We start from the raw sequence: 22647 nt of genomic DNA, 5'->3' as shown, positions 1-22647 counted from the left end.
ACACATCAGATCTGACAGCAATTTTGGAGATGACTGTACAAAATAATATAAGCGATGGTGGTAGGGAAGTGTTCTAATGCAAATTTATATCAAGTTAATCACAATTCATAAAATTCGCCCTTAACATAATAGAAACAAAATTACCAACCTTTTGTCCCATAGGCGAGCCGTGCGAGTTGCACTGTACTGACACTGAGGATACGATCATCGCAAGTCTCGGAGACGCTCGTGATGGAACGCCTTGCAACCTCGGCTCTCGGGACATGTGCATCTCAGGCATCTGTCGGGTAAACTTCAGCCATTTTTTAAAAATTGAATATTATTCAAAACATTTGGGTCTGGATGACTCTTAGAATTTCTAAAGAGTCCACTATGGTGGTGATTACTTAGTCAAACTTAAACAGTATATAAGACATAAAAGTGTGAAATTGGTAGTTGGTCAAACTTATTTCATTTTTAATTCACTGTCTATAATTTACTAGACTATAAATATCTTGACCCCAGGCTTTATAACAGTACTTGAAAAATTTGAATGAAAAATATTACCTGATGTTATCTCCAGTTACCAGATGTTTTGGTATAAATTAGTTAGTGCAGTAACATCTTCACACAGCTGATTGAAGTGTGTATAACTTTATTGTAGCTCAAGTTGTTTAACTCTAAGTATTGTTTGACATTTAAGCACATTTTTAGTTTTATCCTGTATAACATCAACAACTAATAAGAAATGTCAATATGTAAGAATGTAAAAGTAGTTTTTCTCGCACAGAAAGTAGGCTGTGATTGGGTGGTTGATTCCAACGCAGAGGAAGACAAGTGTGGAGTGTGTCATGGCGACGGGAAACTCTGCTCAACTCAGAACGGTTTCTACAATGTCACCCAAGGAGATGGTAAGTTGTCAGTGAAAATCCCAAATACATAATTATTTTATTTGTACCACATAATGTTTATTACTATCCAAAGTGATTCTTAAAGAATCAAACAATGTTATCATACTTTCATACTTTGATTTAGGATTAATACTTTGGATTTGATTTGCTAATAGTTCACAATACAGTAGGGGCCTACAGAGCTTAAAATAAATGTGTTTGTATTGATAAGTTCTTCGAATGCAGCCTATCATTGAATAGATACTACAAGAAGAACTGGTCAATAGGTTGATGTTACTCTGATATTTTCAGGTTACACAGAAGTAGCCATAATTCCTAGCGGAGCCCGAAATGTCCGGGTGGAAGAAGTTTCAAGTTCTCGGAACTACATTTCCATCGGAAGTGCTTCAGGCAGTACCTTCTATCTTAATGGAAACGGGTGAGATCTCATATAGATAAAATATAGATTATAGCTGTGTTATTAAACTTTGAATACTCTATATTTTATAATTTAAAATGCAGTTTAAATCTTGCAAAAAGAATTAAAATAGTTTTATTTAAATATTAAATACATTTTTGTCTAAAATATATTAAATAAAATGTTTAAAGGGTGTTAACTTTAATAATTTCCATTAAAAGGCTGGGTGATTATACTTACGGTATTTTGTAAATGTTCGTTTTCCAAAACTAAACTCTTGTTTTAACAGACCACTTTCTTTGTTAGGGAGATCACCATAGCAGGAGAGTACACTATAGCTGGTAGTGCAGCTCTTTATGAACGCAACAAAGATTTGGAGAAGCTGCGAATACCTGGTCCTATCAAAGAAGATATTTTGATTTATGTAAGTTTCAAGCTAAGCAAAGTATTTCATGTGCAATTTTGTTTCCATAACAAATTTGGCAAACAAAAATTACGTAAGATACTGGAGGTCAACAATGGGATTATCAGAATATTGTTTTAAACAATTACAAATTTTCAGTGGTACAAAACTCTATATTGTTCATTTTTTTAGATCTCTAAAATATATTATCTGATAGTGTAGAGAAGAAAGAAATTGTCTAGTAAAAAACACCAGTTCTGGTAAAAAAGTCAGTATCTGGTTTACTAAAGTTGGTTATGAACAATTACTTAAAACAGCTGCCTTTAGGCTTAGATGAATGTTTGCTGAACTTCTAGGTACTTACGGCAGTCATCAATATTTTGTATACTGTGATTGTTGTGCCAATGATGAAAAAAAGTGAAGGGATTCCTCTTCCAACGATGTTGAATAAAAAATGTTTGAAACATTTATTTGCACTTGAGCTGTATTACTCCTCCTGACCCCTTTATCATTCCTTCCAGGTGATATTCAGGGACCAGAACCCAGGTCTATATTTTGAGTTTACAATGCCCAATGAGCAGCAGGAACACACGGATGTGTACCGTTGGGAGTTGTCTGATTGGTCAACTTGTTCCGCAACTTGTGGCGGAGGAGAGCAAGTGTCTAAGGCTGTCTGCAAGGAGACAGGCAAGGATATGTCCGTGGCCGCAGAGAAATGTGCTTCAGGCCTGAGACCTTCGGACAGAATGCAAACCTGCAACTTGCACTCTTGTCCCACCAGGTATTGTGTCTGAAACATCACATATACACAAATAATGATAGCTGTCAGCATTTTATGTGATCCAGGTTGAACAGCTATCACAGTTCAACTGGAATGAAAACTCTTCTTTGTTGAGGTGGGTAGCTGAGTGGTTATAGTGCTCACATTACAATCAAAAGGTTGACTGATTATCCTGAGAAAAGTCATTGTTTTTGATGATTCAAAACTGTACCCAGCTGTTCCTGATCTTAGGGCTTTAAATAAAGGATCCTGGCTAATGAAACAGCTAATCTTGAGTCAGTAACAAAGCTACACAGATCATCTCACTTCTTTCTCCACTCACATTTGGGTTAATATACGCACATTAGTGGTGTCCCCATCTAAATTGATAATGAACTTCATATTCAATGTCCTTTCTCAATTTTAACCTCTGAATTTTATTGGACTCCATTAAGTCCATTAAGTTGAAGTGTGGTATTCTTGAAAATGTAATTTCAACTTATTACGCTCTTCAGTAAATGTGACAGAAGTAAGGTTAGATGATGAGGTTGTTCATTCAATCAACCATACTTCTTAGGTTGGTGAAACAAATATAATTGTAGTAGCTAGACATTAGAAACGTTGCTACCACTGTTATATTCAAATTTGTTCTATCTTTGACTTAGTCAATGTTCTTACTACTAGCTGTTAAAATCTAATCTGCGTATGTTAATAAAAAGATTTCAGTACGGAAAGGATTTCATCTTATATAGTTGGCTCTGGACTCAAAAGTATTTTACTACCATCATAACATTTTTCTTGAATTATCGGGTTCTTACTCTCGATAAATATTCAAAACTGTTGGACTGAAAATAGATGGCTTTTAGGACTTCTGGTATCGTAATAGAGTTCTTGTGTTGTTATACAATGTGTAAACAGACAATGCTTTACAGATGGTGGATTGGTCCCTGGCAGCTTTGTCCAGTGACTTGTGGAGAGCTTGCTTTACGTCGCAGGTAACATGCTTCATGTGTTTTGGATTTGATATTCTTTTATAACCCAGCTATCTTTAATAAACAAATAACTAAGTTAGTTGGTTGCAATAGTGTATTGTGTTGTAAGTTGACTATCTAGAGAATGAATTTATGAATTTTTTTTTCCAATAACCAACATGAAATTATAAATACACTGCTTTGCAATACTGATATCAAGTCAGAAATGCTTTAGGCATCAATACAACCTTGGCATCATTAAATCTTGTATATATATATATATATATATATATATATATGTAAATACTGTATTTACAAGGGCAGTCTAGAAAGTAACAAACGTTTCGCAATGGCGCCACTTGGGGCAGTGCTATCGCTGAATTCTTTCTTAGTAAAGTCCTACACTCAGTACTATCTAGCAGTAGGGCCAAGCGCATCTTATTTCTTGTACTTTGTCTGCAGTGGAGTATTAAAATTAGCGCTTTCATTGCAAATCCCACCAACAAAAAGCACATAACAAACGTCAGCACTCAGCATAGAGCAGCCACAGCAACAATATACTATATCAAAAGACTTCTATGGATTTTCTAATGTTATGATTAAAAAAAAATGCATCTCCATTTAAAATAGAACCACTACGTTTATAACTTGTTGGTGCAGGATGAAGCAACTGTTGGTTCAGTTTTATTGAACTGTTGTAGGTCTGTGATCTGTGTGTCAGGCAGTGGGGAGAAGCCATTAGCTCTGCCAGACTCTGACTGTACGGGACAGTTACGACCTCATGACCAGGAGCCTTGTCCAGACATCCCCCCTTGTCTTCCTCCCTCCCTGCTGGCTACCATAGGGTGAGGATCTACAAACTTATAGATTTTCTTGATCCATAATTCAACCCGCTGGATCATAGCAGTAATTATAAGCACATCATTGCTACTGCTAATAATAACATCAAACCAAGAGGAGAGCAATATCACTCTGTTAAAAGTCAAGTGAAAGTTATTGATTTTACATTAAAAATTGATAGCACTTGCAATTCAAACAAAAATTTGCCATTGACAATATTTTGTTAGTTACTTTATTTTTTATCTTGTTAACCTATTTGTTTTTACCATTACCCAAATTCAAACACCATCCCAAACCTGTATAACAGTTATGAAAATATAAAATAAATGCTACCCTCTTGCAAATCATTGAAATAGTTTGATTCTGGATCATTACTGAATTCAGCCATATGTCATTGGGCTAATGGATTGGATACTCAACAAAAGGTTAGGTAAATGTTAGAAAATTTCAAGACCAGAATTTGGTTCTTTTCCTTTTGACAAACATAAAAATGGCTCTGAAATTGCACTGCTCAACATAAATGTTGATGTAAAATTAAAGGTATTAACAGGTTATATTTACTATTTCCACAGGCCGTTTGAGAACCTTGTGAATATTGACAGACCAAAGAAGTTTGAAGTGATGCAGTTCAAGAACACCAAGGTACGCTACGAGCCAGACAAGTGGAAAGTACTTCCATGGAGTCAATGTTCCGTCACTTGCGGCATCGGCTTCAAGAAGAGGACTATTCAATGTCCTTCCCAGAAATGTGACCCACGCACTAAACCCATCTCAGTCAAACAATGCTTCCGACATTGCGCCAACAAGACAATAATTGTATAGACCATGTGTAAAAGTTTTGTACAAATACATGTTTCGGATTGTGATTTTAACTTCTTCCCAAATTTTACCTTGAGGAATAATCGAAGCATTGTAGCATCAGTGTTTGTGTCGTGATGAAGTAATGTTTTTTTTTATTTGGACTCGGTAAATTTTAATTAGGTTTCATGTAGCTATTACTGTTAGTGAAGGGAGTTTTCCAAATGAGAGAGCACCTTTTCCAGATAGGTGGATTTGTGGCTAAAGGTATGTTCTCAACTACCAGGTTAGGCTTTTCCTCAGCTAGAATACTTTGGCGATTGTCGGGTTTTTAACCTACTACTCCATCACTTGGTAGTATTATTTACCATTAAATAATTCAAAAAAAGAACAACAAAAATGATAAAAGGTAATAAAAACACCTATTAGGCACTTACAGCGTAGTTTTTAATACTTTTAGTACAATACACTGTTACAAAATTTGATCAGCCTTCCAACCATCATCACATTAGAAATATTAGATTGTGCTTAAAGTAAAAAAAGGTTATATAGCAACAAAGAACAAGAGATCTGGAACTGACCGGCAGAAACAACTTAACATTAATGTTAACTAAATGCAATTTGAAAGAGGTAAAATTAATAAAGCACCGTTCTGTTAATCGTATAAAAAAGAAACATAAATAATCAGTTACAAAATTGTTCCAACAGAGATGCAAAATTGATGTTCACTCTTTCATTGATTCTTCTGTGGGCTGAGCGGATTGTTGAGGAGCTCCGTCTCTGTCTTTCTTCTTTGAGCCCGAGACAATGTCATCGATTCTCAACAGCAAAATGGCAGTCTGTGAAATACAAACAAGTTATGTTTAAAATAATTCAATTTTGAAGTTTTTGATGCTTTGTACATTTGCACTGTAATTGCAAAATAAAGGGCAAATGCTCAAGATCTAGATAGATCCAATTGTTTTTAAGACACACTACACTGCACACATTTTGTTTAAATTATTCAGTATTCACGGACCCACTTTGTATATGTGCTGACTGGACTATAGCCCAGAGCGCAAAGTTTTTAGAGGTACCCAATTTCAAAAAACACATTTTTACATTGTAGATTAGGTACTCTGCTACAAAAAAAACAAAACACAAATATTAATCTGTATTTAACCTCAAAACAGCTTTTAAAAACGTAGTTTTTAGCTTCTTTCATTTCAAACATTTTCCTGGAACAGGGGGTGCCAAAGCTGTTGGCAGCACAGGGTGATATTCATCCTAAAACCGGGCCTGAACATTCATACCAATCCTTGCCAACTGCCTTTTAAGGACATTCTCAATAAAGGTAGATTTAGTATGTTACCGTCCAAAAAAGATGGATAAAAATATAACAATACTATTCTATTCCAAATCAAACCTTTGTAACCACAATTCAAGATTTTTTTTCTTTTAATAAAGTGGTTCATCAAGTTATTACGCCTAAATATTTACTGTTATAATTGCATAACACTGACCTCAACAGCAGTTTTGTAGACCTGCAGCTTGACAGACAGGGGCTCCCAGATGCCCAGTTCCTTCATGTCAACAATGGCTCCTGTCTCTCCGTTGATGCCCCAGGTAGTACCACCTGACCAGACAACAGTTAAGGATAAGCAAGGTAACAAGAACCACAGTAACACAAGTAGGGTCAAGGATTAGAATCGAGTTTCACTGCATCATTCATGGACTGTTTTAGTTTTTTTTTTCACAGTTGACATAATTAACAGCTTAATTCACTGGGCAAATCCACAACACTAGGCCTATCATATTTGATGTATTGTGATTGTCTGATTCTGACAATTTTTAGGGCATATTTTCCATCACTTTAAGATTCCTTGGAGGCTAGCGGCCATCTTGGATGATTTCAAACTCGCTGAATATTTATCGTCCAAAAATATTTTTTCAAACACCAAAGTGTTTAATTTAAATATCTAGTATACTGTGAGATTAGAAATGTTCTTTGTACAGGGTGTTCTTTGTAAAGTCCCTTTACACAATATTGCAGTACGTATTAAAATGTAACAAACACGACTGATTAGCAAATATTCGTTTGTAAGGAGTAAGAAGAGTGGTGAGAGAAGTGAAGAAGTGGGGAAGAGAATAAAGCCTTACTCTCCCTTCCCAACCACTGCCACAGCCCAAGGACGCGGCGACACCCAGTAGAGAGTAAGGGTGGCCTTTGCACGAGTCACCCCAGAAATGCTGAAACGAATGAGCCAACGAACTCGGAGTCGAGTGAAGCTTTGCCGAGACAATGGACGTATGCATGCTGATGTTTTGGTCTAAAAATGTTGTTCACTTGGTGTACTCCACAGAAAATTTCTGATTAAATAGATTTCTATGGATGTAATCAACACTAATTGAATTTACTTTTAGTGTAAAGGGACTTGTCGGCCACCCTGTAGTTTTGAATTGTTCTCCAAGGGAGTCCATGAAAGCAAACGGCCATCTTGGATTTGCCCGCCATAAGAGCAATGCTGATTTTGTTAATTTCAAACAGCCGCTGAAGAGTTATTTACCATCTCAAAATATTTTTTTGAATACCAGAGTGATTGTAATTTAAATATCTAGTTTTCTGTGAGATTAGAAATTTTCTTTGTAGTTCTTTAACTGTTTTACGAGCTAGAACGTCTAGGCTCCAAGGACTCTTAATGGTTCTTGTGAGTTGGTGTGTTGGTAGATGTGGAGAACATGGAAAATCAAGGTTTATTGACAAAATAGTGAAAAGGGGACAGAACACATTTTACACAGGAATCACAAAAAGTGTTTACATTTCAAGCCAACAAATTAGCTTGGTTGATATGTTGAAATTAATGTTTCAAATGTTAAGTGTTATAGCCACTATAACCTTTTTTTTTAGTTAAGCGAGGATTTACTGTAATAAGAACAGGAATAACAGATATTTTAATTTCACTTGCTGCTCAATATTAAATTTGTAAGTTGTTAACTAAAGCTTGTTTATGGGTTCATTTGCATTTATGAATAGAATTCACCGGTAACAGAGACAAAAAGGTATTTAATCCAGTGAGCCTACCAGTGGCATGTTTAGCACGGAGGGCCGTGAGCGTGCGGATGGTGTTTGCGCCACAGTTCTGTGCTAGTGTGCGAGGTATCACTTCCAAGGCATGCGCCACAGTGCGGTACGGCCACTGCGCCACTCCCTCCACAGTCTTGCCCTTCTCTAGCAGAGCCTGTAATATGTATATATATATATATATAATTGCCCATATGTCTACAACAATCTTTACACAAATGAGGAGAAAAATAGAATTAATATTTAATTTAGATTATAACCTGGCAAATGTTTTTAATAAAAATTCAGATTTTCAGTATTTACTTAATATATATTCGCTAATTATCAATACAATAGTTAAAGATTTTTGTTAACAACAAATGCAGAATGTCAAAGCAAATGTAGGTATTAGGTTATACATATATATTTTTTAATACTGGAAATAAAACACATGTACTTGAGTATTAATATGTTAAGAGGCTTAACAATCGGTTGAGGTTTTGCTAGCTTTGCTTGCCTGTAGTACATGATCATAAAATGTCACTCAAGCTCGAGCATATTTGAGTTTTTGGCTGACAAGTGATACCTTGGACACAGCCATCTCCACAGCCCCGCCGCCGGGCACCAGTTTGGGCTCCAGCATGATGTTGCGTGCCACGTGGAGTGCATCCTGCAGGTTGCGCTCCGTCTCGTTGAGCATGTCCTTACTCGCGCCTCGCAACAAGATGGTGCAAGCCTTTGGGTCCTGGCACTCTGTGACGAAGCAGAAGTACTCGTCACCAAGCTGGAAACAAATGTTGTTTTATTTGTTACTATTGCATATTATGTCTCAAACAGGAAAAATCTTCTGAAGCTTGGATTCCAGGACTATTCCTTATAGTTCTGATGAATGTTAAGTACTACACTACATACTTGTATTATTAAAATAATTGAAAAAGATTTACAAAAGAAGACAGAACCGGACAACACCAGCCATTGTGTGTATCCATTGTTACAGCAAGTGCCAGTCATTAAGGACAGTTAGTCATTTAAGGACTAATTTCTTACACCTCAAAGAATGACAAATACCCCCGCCGCAGCAAACCTGCAGACTAAGCAAATTTCCATTTGACTGATTGGATTTACACTGAAATGTCTACTTAAAAATATAACATTCATTCTTGATTTAAATAGAATTAGTTTAACAAGTACTTAGGTTTGCTGCATCAGGGAGGGTAAAACTGTTTTTTTTTGTAAAATGTGAATAGTTAGTAAGAAATAAAAACATTTTCCAAATTTGATCAAAATATGTTCACAAACAAGCAAACTACAACAGTTTACTTATTCTCCATAAAAATAACATGGGAATTTTAAATTAAAAATTTTTTGGAATTTTCTCCGTAACCATTAGGCGCATAATAACGCTTCAATATACTAAATTATTTGTTTTTTTAAGCTCTACAAAATGGTTTGGAAAGAAATTGCTAAATTTTATGTTTTTTGGGTCAAAAATGGGAAAAACATATTTTTACCCCATAAAACCCCCCGTAAACCCCCGTTCCCATGGTCTGATCATGCTGGATTGCGAACTCGTTCGAATAAACGTAGGTTTACACGTTTTTACCAAATTTTTTTTAAAATCGGATCATTTTTGCTCGAGTTATCGTGCTGACGGACACATATATATATATATATATATATATATATATATGTATATGAATTTGAACGGATGGTGTTTTTGGCCTCTAGGGACCTCAAAACGAAAAAAAAATCGGTCCCGCGTCAAGGTCTTACCATGAGTACTACGGTAATAGCTTATTCCCTATATGGGAAATTCGCTAAAAGGAGGATCCTCTAAGAAATAAGAAATATTCACTAGGCTATGAGAAATGCATGTGAAACCTATGACCTACAGTTAACAATTATAAATATAATTCATGAAATATGTTTTTGTTAATTGAATATCAAATAAGAAATGACTAATATTTTACTTTTCAATAAGTTTGAATTCAAACAAAGTGTGCTGGTAGGTAAACTGATATTGAATACCTTTTTGATTTCAAACAATCCAGCTTTGGTGCCGACATCTTCCTCCCTGAGCTCCTCAGTTCGGTTGACGATTGTCGCACCACACGCTCGCGCCAACCTGTTGTTGTCTGACTTACGGACTCTACGAACTGCCGAGATGTTTGCCTACAACAGTCGTAAAACAAATTAAATTAGCATTTTCAGTACTCTATGACTTCTAAGAATGAGAAATAATATCCTTATTGATTGGTGTTAAAAGTTTTGTTAAAGGAAAGGGTATAGGCCAGGATTTTGAATTGTAGAATAAAGAAGATAGCAAGTTCACTTTAGAAGAATTATAGGTTAGACCATAGAAATCACAAGACACATAATACATAGAATATTTAGTCCACTGGGGGACTTTGTCAAGTGTAGAGGAAAGAGAGTTTACACTAGGTCCCCAGGGGACAAAACAAATTCAACAGGATCTCTTGTAATGTTATTAAAAGGAAAATTTATAACACTGTTAACAATTTAGGAAAAAAAGTAACTGATATACAAATTCACAAACGTTTACAGGAGTGGATTTGGTTTTTAAAGTGTGTGTCCTTAGTCTGATGTAAGATTGTTTGCTTAAAAGCCATACATTCTAAAATGTCTACTGTCCATAAACCAAATGATTTTAAAGAAATGAGGTGCAAACCATTATCTTCAAAATAGTGTTTAAAAAACTTAAAAATTCATCCCTGAATTATTCAAGCCTGAAATGCTAATCATAAGACTAGAAAAATACAAATTTAACCTGTTTTTCATACATTTTTCAAAATTTCTAAACTTGATAATAATTGCTTTAGTAGGCCTAAATGGTTTTTAGACAGACACGTTTTAGCCTACTTGCTTGGTTATTATTTTAAAGAATACTAATTTCCACCTCATGATAAGGATACATTTTAGGTCCCAGTATTTTTCAAGCTATGTTTTAATAAAGGGACATATCTGAGGAATTACAACAGTTTCTATATCTACCTTGACCAAGTAATGTTGAGCCAGATCGGAGACTCCCTTTTCTGTGAATACAACATCAGGTTTCAGAGCGATTATATCTGAGCAGACTTTCTCAATGTATTCCTCCTCAAGCTGTAGTATCCTAGTGAAATCTGACTCATTCATTATTTCAATGTTTGTCTGCAAAAAGAGAATGAAATTGCTAAATGTTTGGTACACATTTAAAATACATAATCAGTGTGTCCACCAGGCCAATCAGGTAAAAATCATGAGTAATTCTCATAAGTATTAAGGAATGCAACTAGAACCAATGTCCTTTAAAACAATAGCTGTAAAGTAATTTTTGAACTTCAACATTCCAATTGAACTATTTATAATATTTAAATTTGCTCTAAATTTACCTGGCTTTCGCCCTTTTTGTACTCCAAGGTACAGTCTAATAAAAGGATCCGAGGATTTTTTATGTGCCGTCGCATCTTCGGGTGGGTGACATCTTTGTTGATCATGACACCATTGAGGACTTCTGACTCCTCTATGCTTCCACCAGGGATCTATGAAAAAAAAATAGATATGCTTGTAATTACTGCAATTCTGTGGATCTACTTGGTTAGTGAGAGTAGGTAAACAATAACAGTCTTTTATGGCAAGTAAAAGCTCTATGAAAAATATGGTAAAAACAAGATTGTCTCATAGAATGATGTGTGAAAAATGTGCAGTAGCCAAATGCAGTACAATATTTATAAAAACTGCCTTCGCAACATATGTAACAAAAAAGCTAATGTGGCATCTGTTGCTTGGTATTAACATAGATATTTTAAAATTAAGTCCAAATGAAAACTTACCTACTATACAGTAATAAAGGCCTATACATGTATACTATAACGGAGTAGCCTAGTCTTATGTAGAAGCATCTACATTTTTACTATTAGGCTATAGCCTATGCATACATTTTTATTAAGCAGCATTTTATATATCCATTAGTGTTTAAATGCTTTTATTTTACTTTGAGTTCAATTCTAAATAACTTTTGTAGTTATAATAAATCTGAATAGGCCTACCGGTACTCTAAAGTTTTAGCCTACTTTTCCACAGCTTAAACTTAACTCACTACTAACTGTAATTAATTCAAACAAGAACACCATTTCAGTTTTGCTTTACTTTTTCAACTCGAGCGTATCGCTTGATGTCAATCTCACGTCGACCATTCTCCTCCAACATGACAGTTTTGACAGCGTCTAATGCAATTTTACATGCCATATCTGCCCAGCGTCCGATAAACTTGGTGCCGACACATGACTTGACTACTTCTGCCAGCTTCTCCTTGTTGTTCACATCCAATGGCACACTATGAAACATAATCATTAACTGCATTTGTGATATGAAAAAGAATCGTAAATTAACAGATTATCAACAACGGTTTTTTAATTTTACCGTACAACTAAGTAAGTATACAATTAAGTACCGTGTGTATAATTTTGTCTGGAAAAGTCAACCGAGCAGTGCATAAGTTACCTGTGGCCACAGTAGTAGTCAAACTATTTATTTTTTTTGCTTTGTCTAAGGAGCGGTTCGAGAGCTCGGGACTTAATAGTCCGCGACCAGACGTTGGTCCCGGACTATATAAGCGACGACGACAGAGACAGAGCGTAGGCCTAATGATGTAAAAGCCGGGCTTATTATTGGTCGAGACAAAATCAAAAAAGAGCCTAATGGCAGGGAAGGAGTCGTTGGTAACAACAGTCAGGAAACACATGTTAAGCCACTGCTCCTGACTTACGCACTTCCATACAATAGGGTCATCGTAAAAAAGTTAGGAACCAAAACGTTTATTATTCATGTATTTTATTGTCTCAAAGCTCGCCTATAGTAATCCATCAACTTTTATTGATTTATAAAAACAACAAGCCACATTTGTATGAATTCAGATAGTTGAAGTCTGTAACGAAATAGATTTATCCGTGTGCATCATTGTAATTCAATTTAGATATGCGTGATATAAAATAACCAGGTATTTATAATCAGATGAATGCTTATTTTTCATAAATGCCCAATAATTTAGGATGGTTTTTTTATAGGCTAATTTTGACTAAACCTATTTTAATGGTAAAATTGGAAGATATATAAGAATTGAAACTAAAATGTATTTTGAGCTACCGGTACTGACTATTTAGATAAAAAAAATCGCATGTACATGTGCTATGCTTTAATCAGGGAAAATTGTGGTTGTAATTTAAGAATATTCTTTCCGTTATCCTTACACCCTTTAATAATCTACTGAAAAATGTTAAAAACAATAATATTCTGTAGTTCACTCCTAATATTATTTATCTAAACAGCTATGGGTTTTTATTTACATTTTGTGTTGTTGCGATATTTTAAATCACTTTCATTGGTATTACAACACGTCCGTATTTAGGAAAAACGTTGTTTTTATAATTGTGGCATAGCTTCAACTTAGAAATTTTATGTATTCTGCTTTCATTACCAAACAAATAGCTACCATCCAAGCTTTACTTACATCTAATAAATCACCAGTTTCTCGATGAAAAGTGCCATCAGCCAAAAATCTTAGTGCAACTAACACTTTTTTTAAATTTGGAATATGTACTGTAATGGACTCTGTTGTCGGGAAATCCGTGCCTTGGAGTGAACGCCTCAAATGACTCATTGACGGCATCTTTGAAAAATTTAAATCTATCCTTTAAGTCATAAAAGGGTTGTAGTCATGATAACGAGCTGGGGACTATTTCATAATAAACTACAAACTAATATTATTAGTAAATCAGCTGATTGCCAAATGCAAATCTAATGGAAATGACAAATTACAAGTGACAGCTTGTAACTTATAGTTTATTATGAAACGGGCCCCTGGTCGTATGTGAGGTAGTAATGATACGTAGTAGTCAACATGGATTAGATGGATTAAAACTGGAATTTCTTGCTTAAAATTTCCAAGAGTTTGGGGTTGTAAACTAATTTTGTTTTCGCAAGAACAGTAGGCCTACGGTAATTTAGTTTAAAATAAAAACATGAAAACTAAGATTTTTTTTAAAACTAAGTTACCGGTACTGTACTTGCCAAAACAAAAATGGTTCACAAACCCAAACTCTTGGACATTTTAAGCAAGAAATTCTAGTTTCAAGCGATTAGTTAATCCAAGAAGTTATAGGCCTAGCCTATAGCCATCTTAAATCCCCGCAGTCAATAAAAAAGCAGACAGTTAAAATAAACTAGACTTGGACCATCAGATGCAGTTGGATATTTCTAACCTGACCTGAGTATACCTTACCTGACTTTATCCTTCAAGATCTCCACCATATCCTCCAATGCCTGTCTGTAGGCCTTTATGATCACTGTTGGATGCATATTCTGCTCCAAAAACTGTTCAGCCACTCCTAACATCTCACCGGCTAGAACAATGACTGATGTTGTTCCATCTCCAACCTAAAGAAACAGTGTGTTGATAACAGAGGATATTTTAGGGACAAGCTAAAATCCCCATCCGAGGGGTTCGTACAATAAATTGATTTTATCAGAGTTTTCCATCACAGTCAGTGACAAGACAATAAAGATTGTAGGCCTACAAAACAAACATTGTAGCCTACCGTAGTGTTAGTTTTGTTTTAAATCTTATAAGGTGTTGTGATGTAGTAGTGAATTTCCCCAATGATAAGGAGGAAGCTATTACCATGGGTTTAACCAATAGTCTGGAGCACTACAGAAAAGTAACTAGCCTAAACCAGTTAGAAAAAGACGGAGTACAGTACATTAACATTTTCTTTGTTGTATTTTATGAACACCCTATAGAGCTATAAAAAAAAACAAATTAGCTTAAAATAGATATTTTTCAGCACATTCATTAACTAGCCTATCCATTGATGCAAAAATGTCCACAGGAAGGGTCAATAATAAATGTAACAAAATGGGAAAAGTATAGTACCGTACTATTACTATTAAATATTAGGCAATGAATACCAACCTCTTCATCTTGAGTCCTTGCAATCTCAATCATGGACTTCCCAGCAGGATGTTGTACTGTGATCTCTCTCAGGATAGCATTTCCATCGTTGGTCATTACGATTCCTCCCATTGGGTCCATTAACATCTTTAACATTGCTTGTGGCCCCAAACATGTTCGAATCACATCTGCGATAGCCTAGGAAGTGAAAAACAATGTGAACAAACCTTCATTGAATCTTCAAGTGGAATAGACAGTCTAATTTGTGTCTCGTGAGATGTGACTTGACCATTCATGAATAGGCCCAATAAGTTTAATGCTTTAACTTATCAAGTGTGAAAGAGTAGAGCCAAAGTTATCATACTGGTTTGGAACACTGCCCTTTACAATGCTTGGGGAGGTAAATTTTAGTTGGGAAAACAGGCCTCTCATTTCTTAGCTTGTATATTTACCCAGTACCGGTACTACGGGTACAGTTCTGCAGAGAATCTGCAATGTTACAAGTTAGCTGGTTACATGATAGATTAAATGTCGATAAAGGCAATTATTATATAGTACGATACCCATATCGCTTTAACCCTCTGAGTGTCATGCGTCGCTGCAGCGACGCGTAACACACTTTGTGTAGTGTCATGTGTTGTTGCAGCAACTCACGAACACTGTTTATGGCGAAGGCTCTATGACTGACAAAATCGGATTGAACTGGATCGAGTTTGGTATCGTTCTTTTCATTATATTCTAAGCTTTCTCCAGAGGTCTGTCTCTAAGCGCTTTATGTTCTCCGAGCCGATCGTAATTGTAGCAGACAGCTGACGTGCGTATTTGTAAACAGGTTAGTTAACCTCGGACCGATGACTGGAATGTGTTTTATTATGTTTATCATTGTTTTAGTGTTAAAAATTAAAAGTAGTGATATACGTGGTGCATTATAAGAAGATTTAAGTGATTTTGAAGGGCTGGTTGATGATCCTGAAGAAGTAGGTAGTGATATTGATGTAAATTATCAGCCAGATTCCTAGCTATGGTTAGGCTATGCATTCTTAGCTAAACGCTATGTACTGAAATCTGTTTTTTGCCCATAACTTATTTATTTGCAAATCTACTTCCTTATATTATTATATATTTGTAATCCTCATAAAATTTAGAACAAAGTGGCTATTTTCAAATATTTATAGGCCTATAATTTATACAATTTCATTGAGCGCGAACTTATTTTTTTTTTCAATTTTTCCAAAATAATTTTTATTTTTACCTAAAATTTTTTTTTTGAAACAAATATTCCTTAGGTTTTATGTATGATATTGAAGCCCATGATTTTCCAAACAAAATGGTATATAGAACAGTAGAATTAACATTGTTTTAAGCTTTTCAGATCCGTTTTAATAAAACCTTGCAAATGCGCCAAAAATAGGCGGACATTAAGGCCTAAACTATGGACACTCGGAGGGTTAAATAATGTTTCTCAATTTACATCAAATTGAGTTATGTTTATAAAACACTTATTTAATTACGTTTTATTAGTGTTTATTAGCCTAGGTATGTGTAAAAATCAAATTGAGTACCGGTAACTTAACCCTCCGAGTGTTATGTGTCGTAAAAGCGACTCATAACACATCCGCTGTAGTGTTATGTGTCGCTTTTGTGACTCACAAACACTGTTTACGGCGACGGCTCTGGGACTGACTGAATCGGATTGAACTGGATCAAGATAGGTATCGTTTTTTCAGCAGGTTCAGAGCTTTCTCCTGATGTATGTTTCTATACGCTTTTCATTTTAGTTAAAAAAATATTGTAGCAGAAAGCTGAGGTGCGTATTTGTAAACAGCTTGGTTAACCTCGCACCGATGACTGATGAGTTTTATTACGTTTATCATTGTTTTAGTGTTGAAAATCAAAAGTAGTGATATACGTCGTGCAATATAAGATTTAAGTGATTTTGAAGGGCTGGTTGATGATCCTGAAGAAGTAGGTGGTAGTGATATTGATGTAAATTATCAGCCAGATTCCTAGCTATGGTTAGGCTATGCATTCTTAGCTAAACGCTATGTACCGAAATCTGTTTTTTGCCCATAACTTATTTATTTGCAAACCTACTTCCTTATATTATTATATTTTTGGAATCCTCATAAAATTCTGAACAAAGTGGCTATTTTAAAATATTTGTAGACCTATAAATTATAACAATTTATTGAGCGCAAACATAAATTTTTTTCATTTATTTTATAATTTTTGAAAAATGTTAACCCCACAAAAATTGTTGAACATTTTTTTTTGTAATGTTTTATATGTTACATTTAAGCCCATAATTTTCCAAAAAAAAATGATATATAAAACTGTAATGTCTTGGATTACGCTTTGTAAATTTTATTTATCAGCTGACTTTAAAATAAGTGTGTTTAGGCCTACTATTTTTGTTTTGTATTGTTTTTATGATGCTGAGCTAAATACAATGGTTTTTTAATGTTCCTGAGTTTTTATATTTTATTAGTGATTTTACATTGTGACCAAAACCAGACCAAAACTAGAGACACTTGGAGGGTTAATGGTCTATTTATGTTTTTATTGATGTTTAATACTACCGTACTTAAGTTAAAGAAACTAACGTTTTAAAAGCAAACAATAACTTATTAAGTAATTTACTTATCTACGCTAATTTACAACACTTCCCCATCATCCCCCACGCCTTCCCACCACCACGTGACTATCTCGGGCACGTGACTATCTCGAGAGGGACTGACCTCGTGTTATCTCAAATGGTGATCAAATTGTTTCCGACAAAATCAAAGTAAAAGTGTGCTAATATCTGATGTAAACTTTTGATTTTATCTTAGCCTAGGAACAAGTGTTAGGTATTTTACCAACAAAAAGTTCCTAACATTTTGTTCCCAATCTGGTGTAAACGCAGCTTTACCGACTTCTGGTGGGAAACAACATTTCTGTTGTAAACATTGTAAACTGTTTCAAAAATCAAAATGTTTTTGTTCAAAAAGTACTTAGCCTAGTGTTTCTTAGTTTTTAGGAACCCATTAAGTTTAACTTAGGCCTAGTTGTAAGTTAAACATGTGCTCCTAACTGGTGTAAACGCGGCTTTAGATGTAATAGATCTTAATTTAGGTTAGACTTATTTAAATGTTAATATAAGTTATAGGTTTTTGTATTAACAAAAGTTAACTTAGTGAGTAAATAGGCTAGGACTAACTAAGTTCCTTAAGTGAATTAATTAAACATAGGCCCAGAACCATTCCCAAAAGTTGGGGTATAATGTAAGCTAGTTTTCAGAAGATTTATCTGTATGAAAATAAAGCCAATACATTAGTAAACCTAAAACTTACTTTTCCGGCAGCAATGTTCTCCACCTGAACCTTTCTACCAGATTCTCTTTTTGTATTTTGACCTGTAACAAAAGTGAAATAATAAATAACGTATAATAGATGGTAAAAATGGTTAAGATAACTTTACTTTATTATAATACTTACTTAAAACCAAAATTGGAGCTGAACCGCCGAACATTTTTGCAAGTTTAACCAATTGACAATTCTATGGATTACAGAAAGCACGAGACAAGAGAAACTTTGGTTAGAGAGTTGAGCAGAAGGGGGCGAGACAAAAAAGTAGGCAGCTCGCTAAAGAGGGAGAGCCCATCGAAAAATTCTAGCTTTACATTTAAACACGGGTTTAGACAATTGATTATATATTGATATAGATATAGTTATATAGTTATTGATATACATATAGGTTGATTACATGATGGTTGTATATTTATGATTTTAAGTTAAATAGGATCGTGGCAAAATAAATATTTTAGCTTTGGACTGATAATAATTGTATTTGCACTTATACATCTATATTTATAAAAGAGGAAGTTTGTATATATTTGAACGTTATGGACTCCGAAACCGCTCGACAGATTGAAAAATGAAACTTTCAGGCATCATTAAGCATTATTCAAGGATGGTTTGTGTATAGTTTGGTACAGATCCGTCAAAACAAAAGGGCTCCGCCCCAGTGGTTCTGGAGTTTCCCATGTTAACCTTATGAGTACTTATATTTAAATGGAATTAAAGAATCTTAACAGCTGGTTCAACTAAACAATTTGATTCTGTGATGTTCAATAGTATTAAAAAGTGAATATGTTTACCAACAGGGTGCAGCACAATTATTTGTATATATTTATGCAACAGCTAACTTGCAACCAAAAGGTGAGTGAGCGTAGCGAACGAACTTCAACCTGGAGGCGAGATAGCGTAGCGAACGAGCTCCAACATAAAGGTGAGTAAGCGAAGCAAGCTAACTTCAACCAGGACGTGATAGCGCGATGCGACCAAGCTCATCTTGAAAATGAACGAGCATTTGACATAAAACCACATTAGGACAGGACGACGTCTGTCGGCCCAACTTGTGTAATATTAACAGGCTTTAGACTTTACAATAAATTGCAATTTATAAATGAGAGTTCTAACTCCTTTACGGTATTTAAAGTCAGTGAGCTTTAATCCCAGGCCGCAGCCTTCGAAGTAGCAACGTTGCAAGTAGGGTTGTAACAGCTGTTTTGTTTGGAAGCAGCTAATGGTATTTGTGTAATTACGAAAGCTTGGTTACTGGATTATGAAAATATTGATCCTGCTTAAAATGTAGGCTACAGATATGGATTTTCAATTCATCCTGTTTTAGTTTTTAAAGTCTGTATTGTTTATTTTCAATATTTTAATAAATTTATGTTCATAAATTTAAATCAATGAAGTGTGATCAATGAGCTGAAGTCACCTGTCTGGTTATTGGACGTCTGACACTAAACAACCCTACTTGCGACGTTGCCAATTCTACCAGGCCACGGTCTGGAGTTAAAGGGGCCCGTGGTTTAAAGACAGCCATCTGCGTGAAAAAAATCTGTGTCGTTTTAAATCTTCACAAATAAATAAAGAATGTAGCGTTATACACTACTGTACCAAACAAAGAAGGATGGATTTTCCCTACTCCTAGAACCTTTTGCACTTGTTTGCTTTTTATAAAAATGTCCCGTAAGGTGATGACTCTTCTACTAAACGGCCACCTTTAACTCCAGACCGCGGCCTGGTAGAATTGGCAACGTTGCAAGTAGTGTTGTCTAGTGCCAGACATCCCATGATAACATTGCAGACATGTGACACCAGCTCGTTAATCTATCATTCATTTAAATTTGCATTTAAGAACACAAATTTGTTAATAAAACACATAGAATTGAAAACCAAAACAGTATTTAAATTGAAAATCCATTGTTGTACATTTAAAGTAGAGTCAATATTTTCTTAGCCCAGTAACCTAGCTTTTGTATTCTTAAAAATACACAAATGCCATTGGTTGCATCCATCGATCTCTATTATAACTGTTGCATCCCCCTCCACCATGGTTGCATCCAAACAAAACAGCTGTTACAACACTACTTGCGATGTTGCTACATTGAAGGCCACGGTCTGGTAGAATTGGCAACGTTGCAAGTGGTCTAGCACCAGACGGCACGATTTTTATTTCAGCTGCAGTTTTTTAATACGGACAAAATAAGAGTTAAAAATTAGAAATTAAAAAAAAATATATTATAGGCCTAAAACTAAAAAAAATATATAATTAATTTTTTAATTAAACTGTCATAATCTAACCTAACTAACCTAACTTGCTGATAATGAAAAAATTGAATAATGGTTTACTAAAAGAAAAAATAGTTCTGTTCATAAAATAAAACTATAAACGCCTCAAATTAAATTTTATATTTTTTAATTTTTTAAAATTTAACTGTCATAACCTAACCAAACTAACCAAACTTGCTGATAATGAAAAAATCGAATGAAGGTTTACTAATGGAAAAATAGTTCTGTTCATAAAATAAAACTATAAATAGCTCAAATTCAATTTTATAAGGTTTTAATTATAAAATTTAACTGCTATAACCTAACAAAACTAACCAAACTTGCTGATAATGCAAAAATCTTAGACAAAAAGTTTGTGCACCCAATGGGTTTCGAACTCAGTACCACAAGTTTATTAGTCCGGCACGCTATCCACTAGACCACCGAGGCCGATGGCTTCAACCCGTTTCATTGCGCTAATGGTGTTCCCTCAGCCAATAGGATGCTCTCATTTTGTTCTTATTAAAATAACTGCAGCTGAAATAAAAATTGTGCCACCAGACGTCCCATAACATGGCAGACAGGGGACACCAGCCACCAGCTCATTGATTTGCATATTATTTGTTGAAATTTAAATGTATGAACACAAACACATTAAAAAGATTGAAAATAAAACGTATAGAATTGAAAACCAAAACAATATTTTAATTGAAAATCTATTTTTGTATATTTAAATTGGAGTAAATATTTTTGTAGTCGAAGGCTTTCTCAAGATCTATTGGATGAATGACACCTAAAGAAAATTAAAAATATTTTAATCTAAATTTTATAAACACTTCTGTGAATAATTACATCATTGAACCAGAAATAAATGCTGAAATAGTTATTTGTGTAACTAGTGGTGAAAGTGGCACTTTGCTGCACACGAGAGCAATGTTTACGCACGAGCCGCAGGCGAGTGCGGAATGATCTCGAGTGCAGCAAAGGCCTTTTCCACTCGTGTTACACATTATATTTTTCCTACAGTCACTATAAAACATAAATAATTAGTCTTTCAAACACTATACAACACGTTTTTAGGTTCAGCTAGCAACACAATTACACAAATGGTGCCCTGGAGAAAGTAGTACCCGTGGTCCGTATCACTCCGCTATTTTTCCTCGGCAAGAAATGTGCTCCGTCTTTTGAGAATATAGTTCCGTATGTTTTTGTAATTTGAAGTGGTTTCCGCGCCTAAAAAAAAATGCTTTAAAGGTATTTTCTTGTTTAGTAAGACCGTAGGAATGTTTTAAAAACGTTTAAAAGAAAAGTCCAGAAAGTTCAGAAATACCAAAACTATAAACACGAAATGACAGGTTAAATCGTAGTTATAATAGTCAATCAGCTGTTCATAGTATTATTATCTTTAAGTGTTGCCAACCTATTTCCAAGCGTACACGGATTACGTGCATAATAAAACCACGCTGTTTTGTGTTGTTTGGTTGGAATCCTGATGTGCGGCAAAGTATAAACCGTGCGGCAAAGTATAAACCGTACGGCAAAGTATAAATATGCAGCAATTAGCAGCTTTCTGTACTATAAACAGTACAGGGAAGCCAACTTTGTCGGGTGACTGTAGGAAAAAAATATTTTCATAGCCCAGTAACCAAGCTTTCATATTATTAAAAAATACAGAAATAAAATTAGCTGCCTCCAAAACAAAACAGCTGTTACAACCCTACTTGCGATGTTGACAATTCGAAGGCCGCGGCCTGGGATTAAAGGCGGCCGTGGAGTTAAGTTAGAAAAATGCCTATATTCTGTGGTTAAAGGCGGCCATGTCGTAGCTCTATGAGAGTTGAGTGAGAGCACAGACAATAGAATAAACCATTAAAGTATTATATTGTCTGTGGTGAGAGTGTCCAACAGAAACTGTAAAATACACGAGTGCTAAGTTTGGTTGTTATTTTATTAAAAAACTATTTTATTAAATAACTAATAATAAATGACTATTGTTATT

The 22647-nt window shown here is 34.9% G+C and overlaps 2 protein-coding genes across 2 annotated transcripts in view; one reads left to right on the top strand and one right to left on the bottom strand.

The window, feature by feature from the left end:
- Positions 1–5133, top strand: part of LOC129004492 (A disintegrin and metalloproteinase with thrombospondin motifs 7-like) — a 44403-nt gene extending 39270 nt beyond the window's left edge. Inside the window, exons 15-22 of the mRNA XM_054433098.1 lie at positions 163–287; positions 770–890; positions 1182–1308; positions 1594–1711; positions 2212–2471; positions 3383–3445; positions 4123–4266; positions 4834–5133. Of these exons, the coding sequence (XP_054289073.1) occupies positions 163–287; positions 770–890; positions 1182–1308; positions 1594–1711; positions 2212–2471; positions 3383–3445; positions 4123–4266; positions 4834–5083 (1208 nt within the window). The 3' untranslated portion in view covers positions 5084–5133. The remainder of the gene's footprint in view (positions 1–162; positions 288–769; positions 891–1181; positions 1309–1593; positions 1712–2211; positions 2472–3382; positions 3446–4122; positions 4267–4833) is intronic.
- Positions 5134–5484: 351 nt separating this feature from the next.
- Positions 5485–18638, bottom strand: LOC129002577 (T-complex protein 1 subunit gamma-like). The gene is made up of 12 exons (XM_054430495.1): positions 18525–18638; positions 18381–18442; positions 15070–15246; positions 14380–14534; positions 12249–12435; positions 11492–11641; positions 11112–11270; positions 10128–10271; positions 8686–8883; positions 8121–8277; positions 6562–6674; positions 5485–5898 (listed from the first exon to the last, which is right to left on the bottom strand). The coding sequence occupies exons 1-12, from the start codon at positions 18556–18558 to the stop codon at positions 5785–5787; spliced, it is 1650 nt and encodes a 549-aa protein (XP_054286470.1). The 5' UTR covers positions 18559–18638; the 3' UTR covers positions 5485–5784.
- Between the last annotated feature and the right edge of the window lie 4009 nt (positions 18639–22647).

This window comes from Macrosteles quadrilineatus, unplaced genomic scaffold (assembly GCF_028750875.1).
Source record: "Macrosteles quadrilineatus isolate MER2022 unplaced genomic scaffold, UCM_ALF_1.0 Scaffold_9__3_contigs__length_116548681, whole genome shotgun sequence".
NCBI classification, from domain to species: Eukaryota; Metazoa; Arthropoda; class Insecta; order Hemiptera; family Cicadellidae; genus Macrosteles; species Macrosteles quadrilineatus.
Note: the sequence above shows the minus strand (reverse complement) of the source record. Positions and strands in the feature narration are given on the sequence as shown.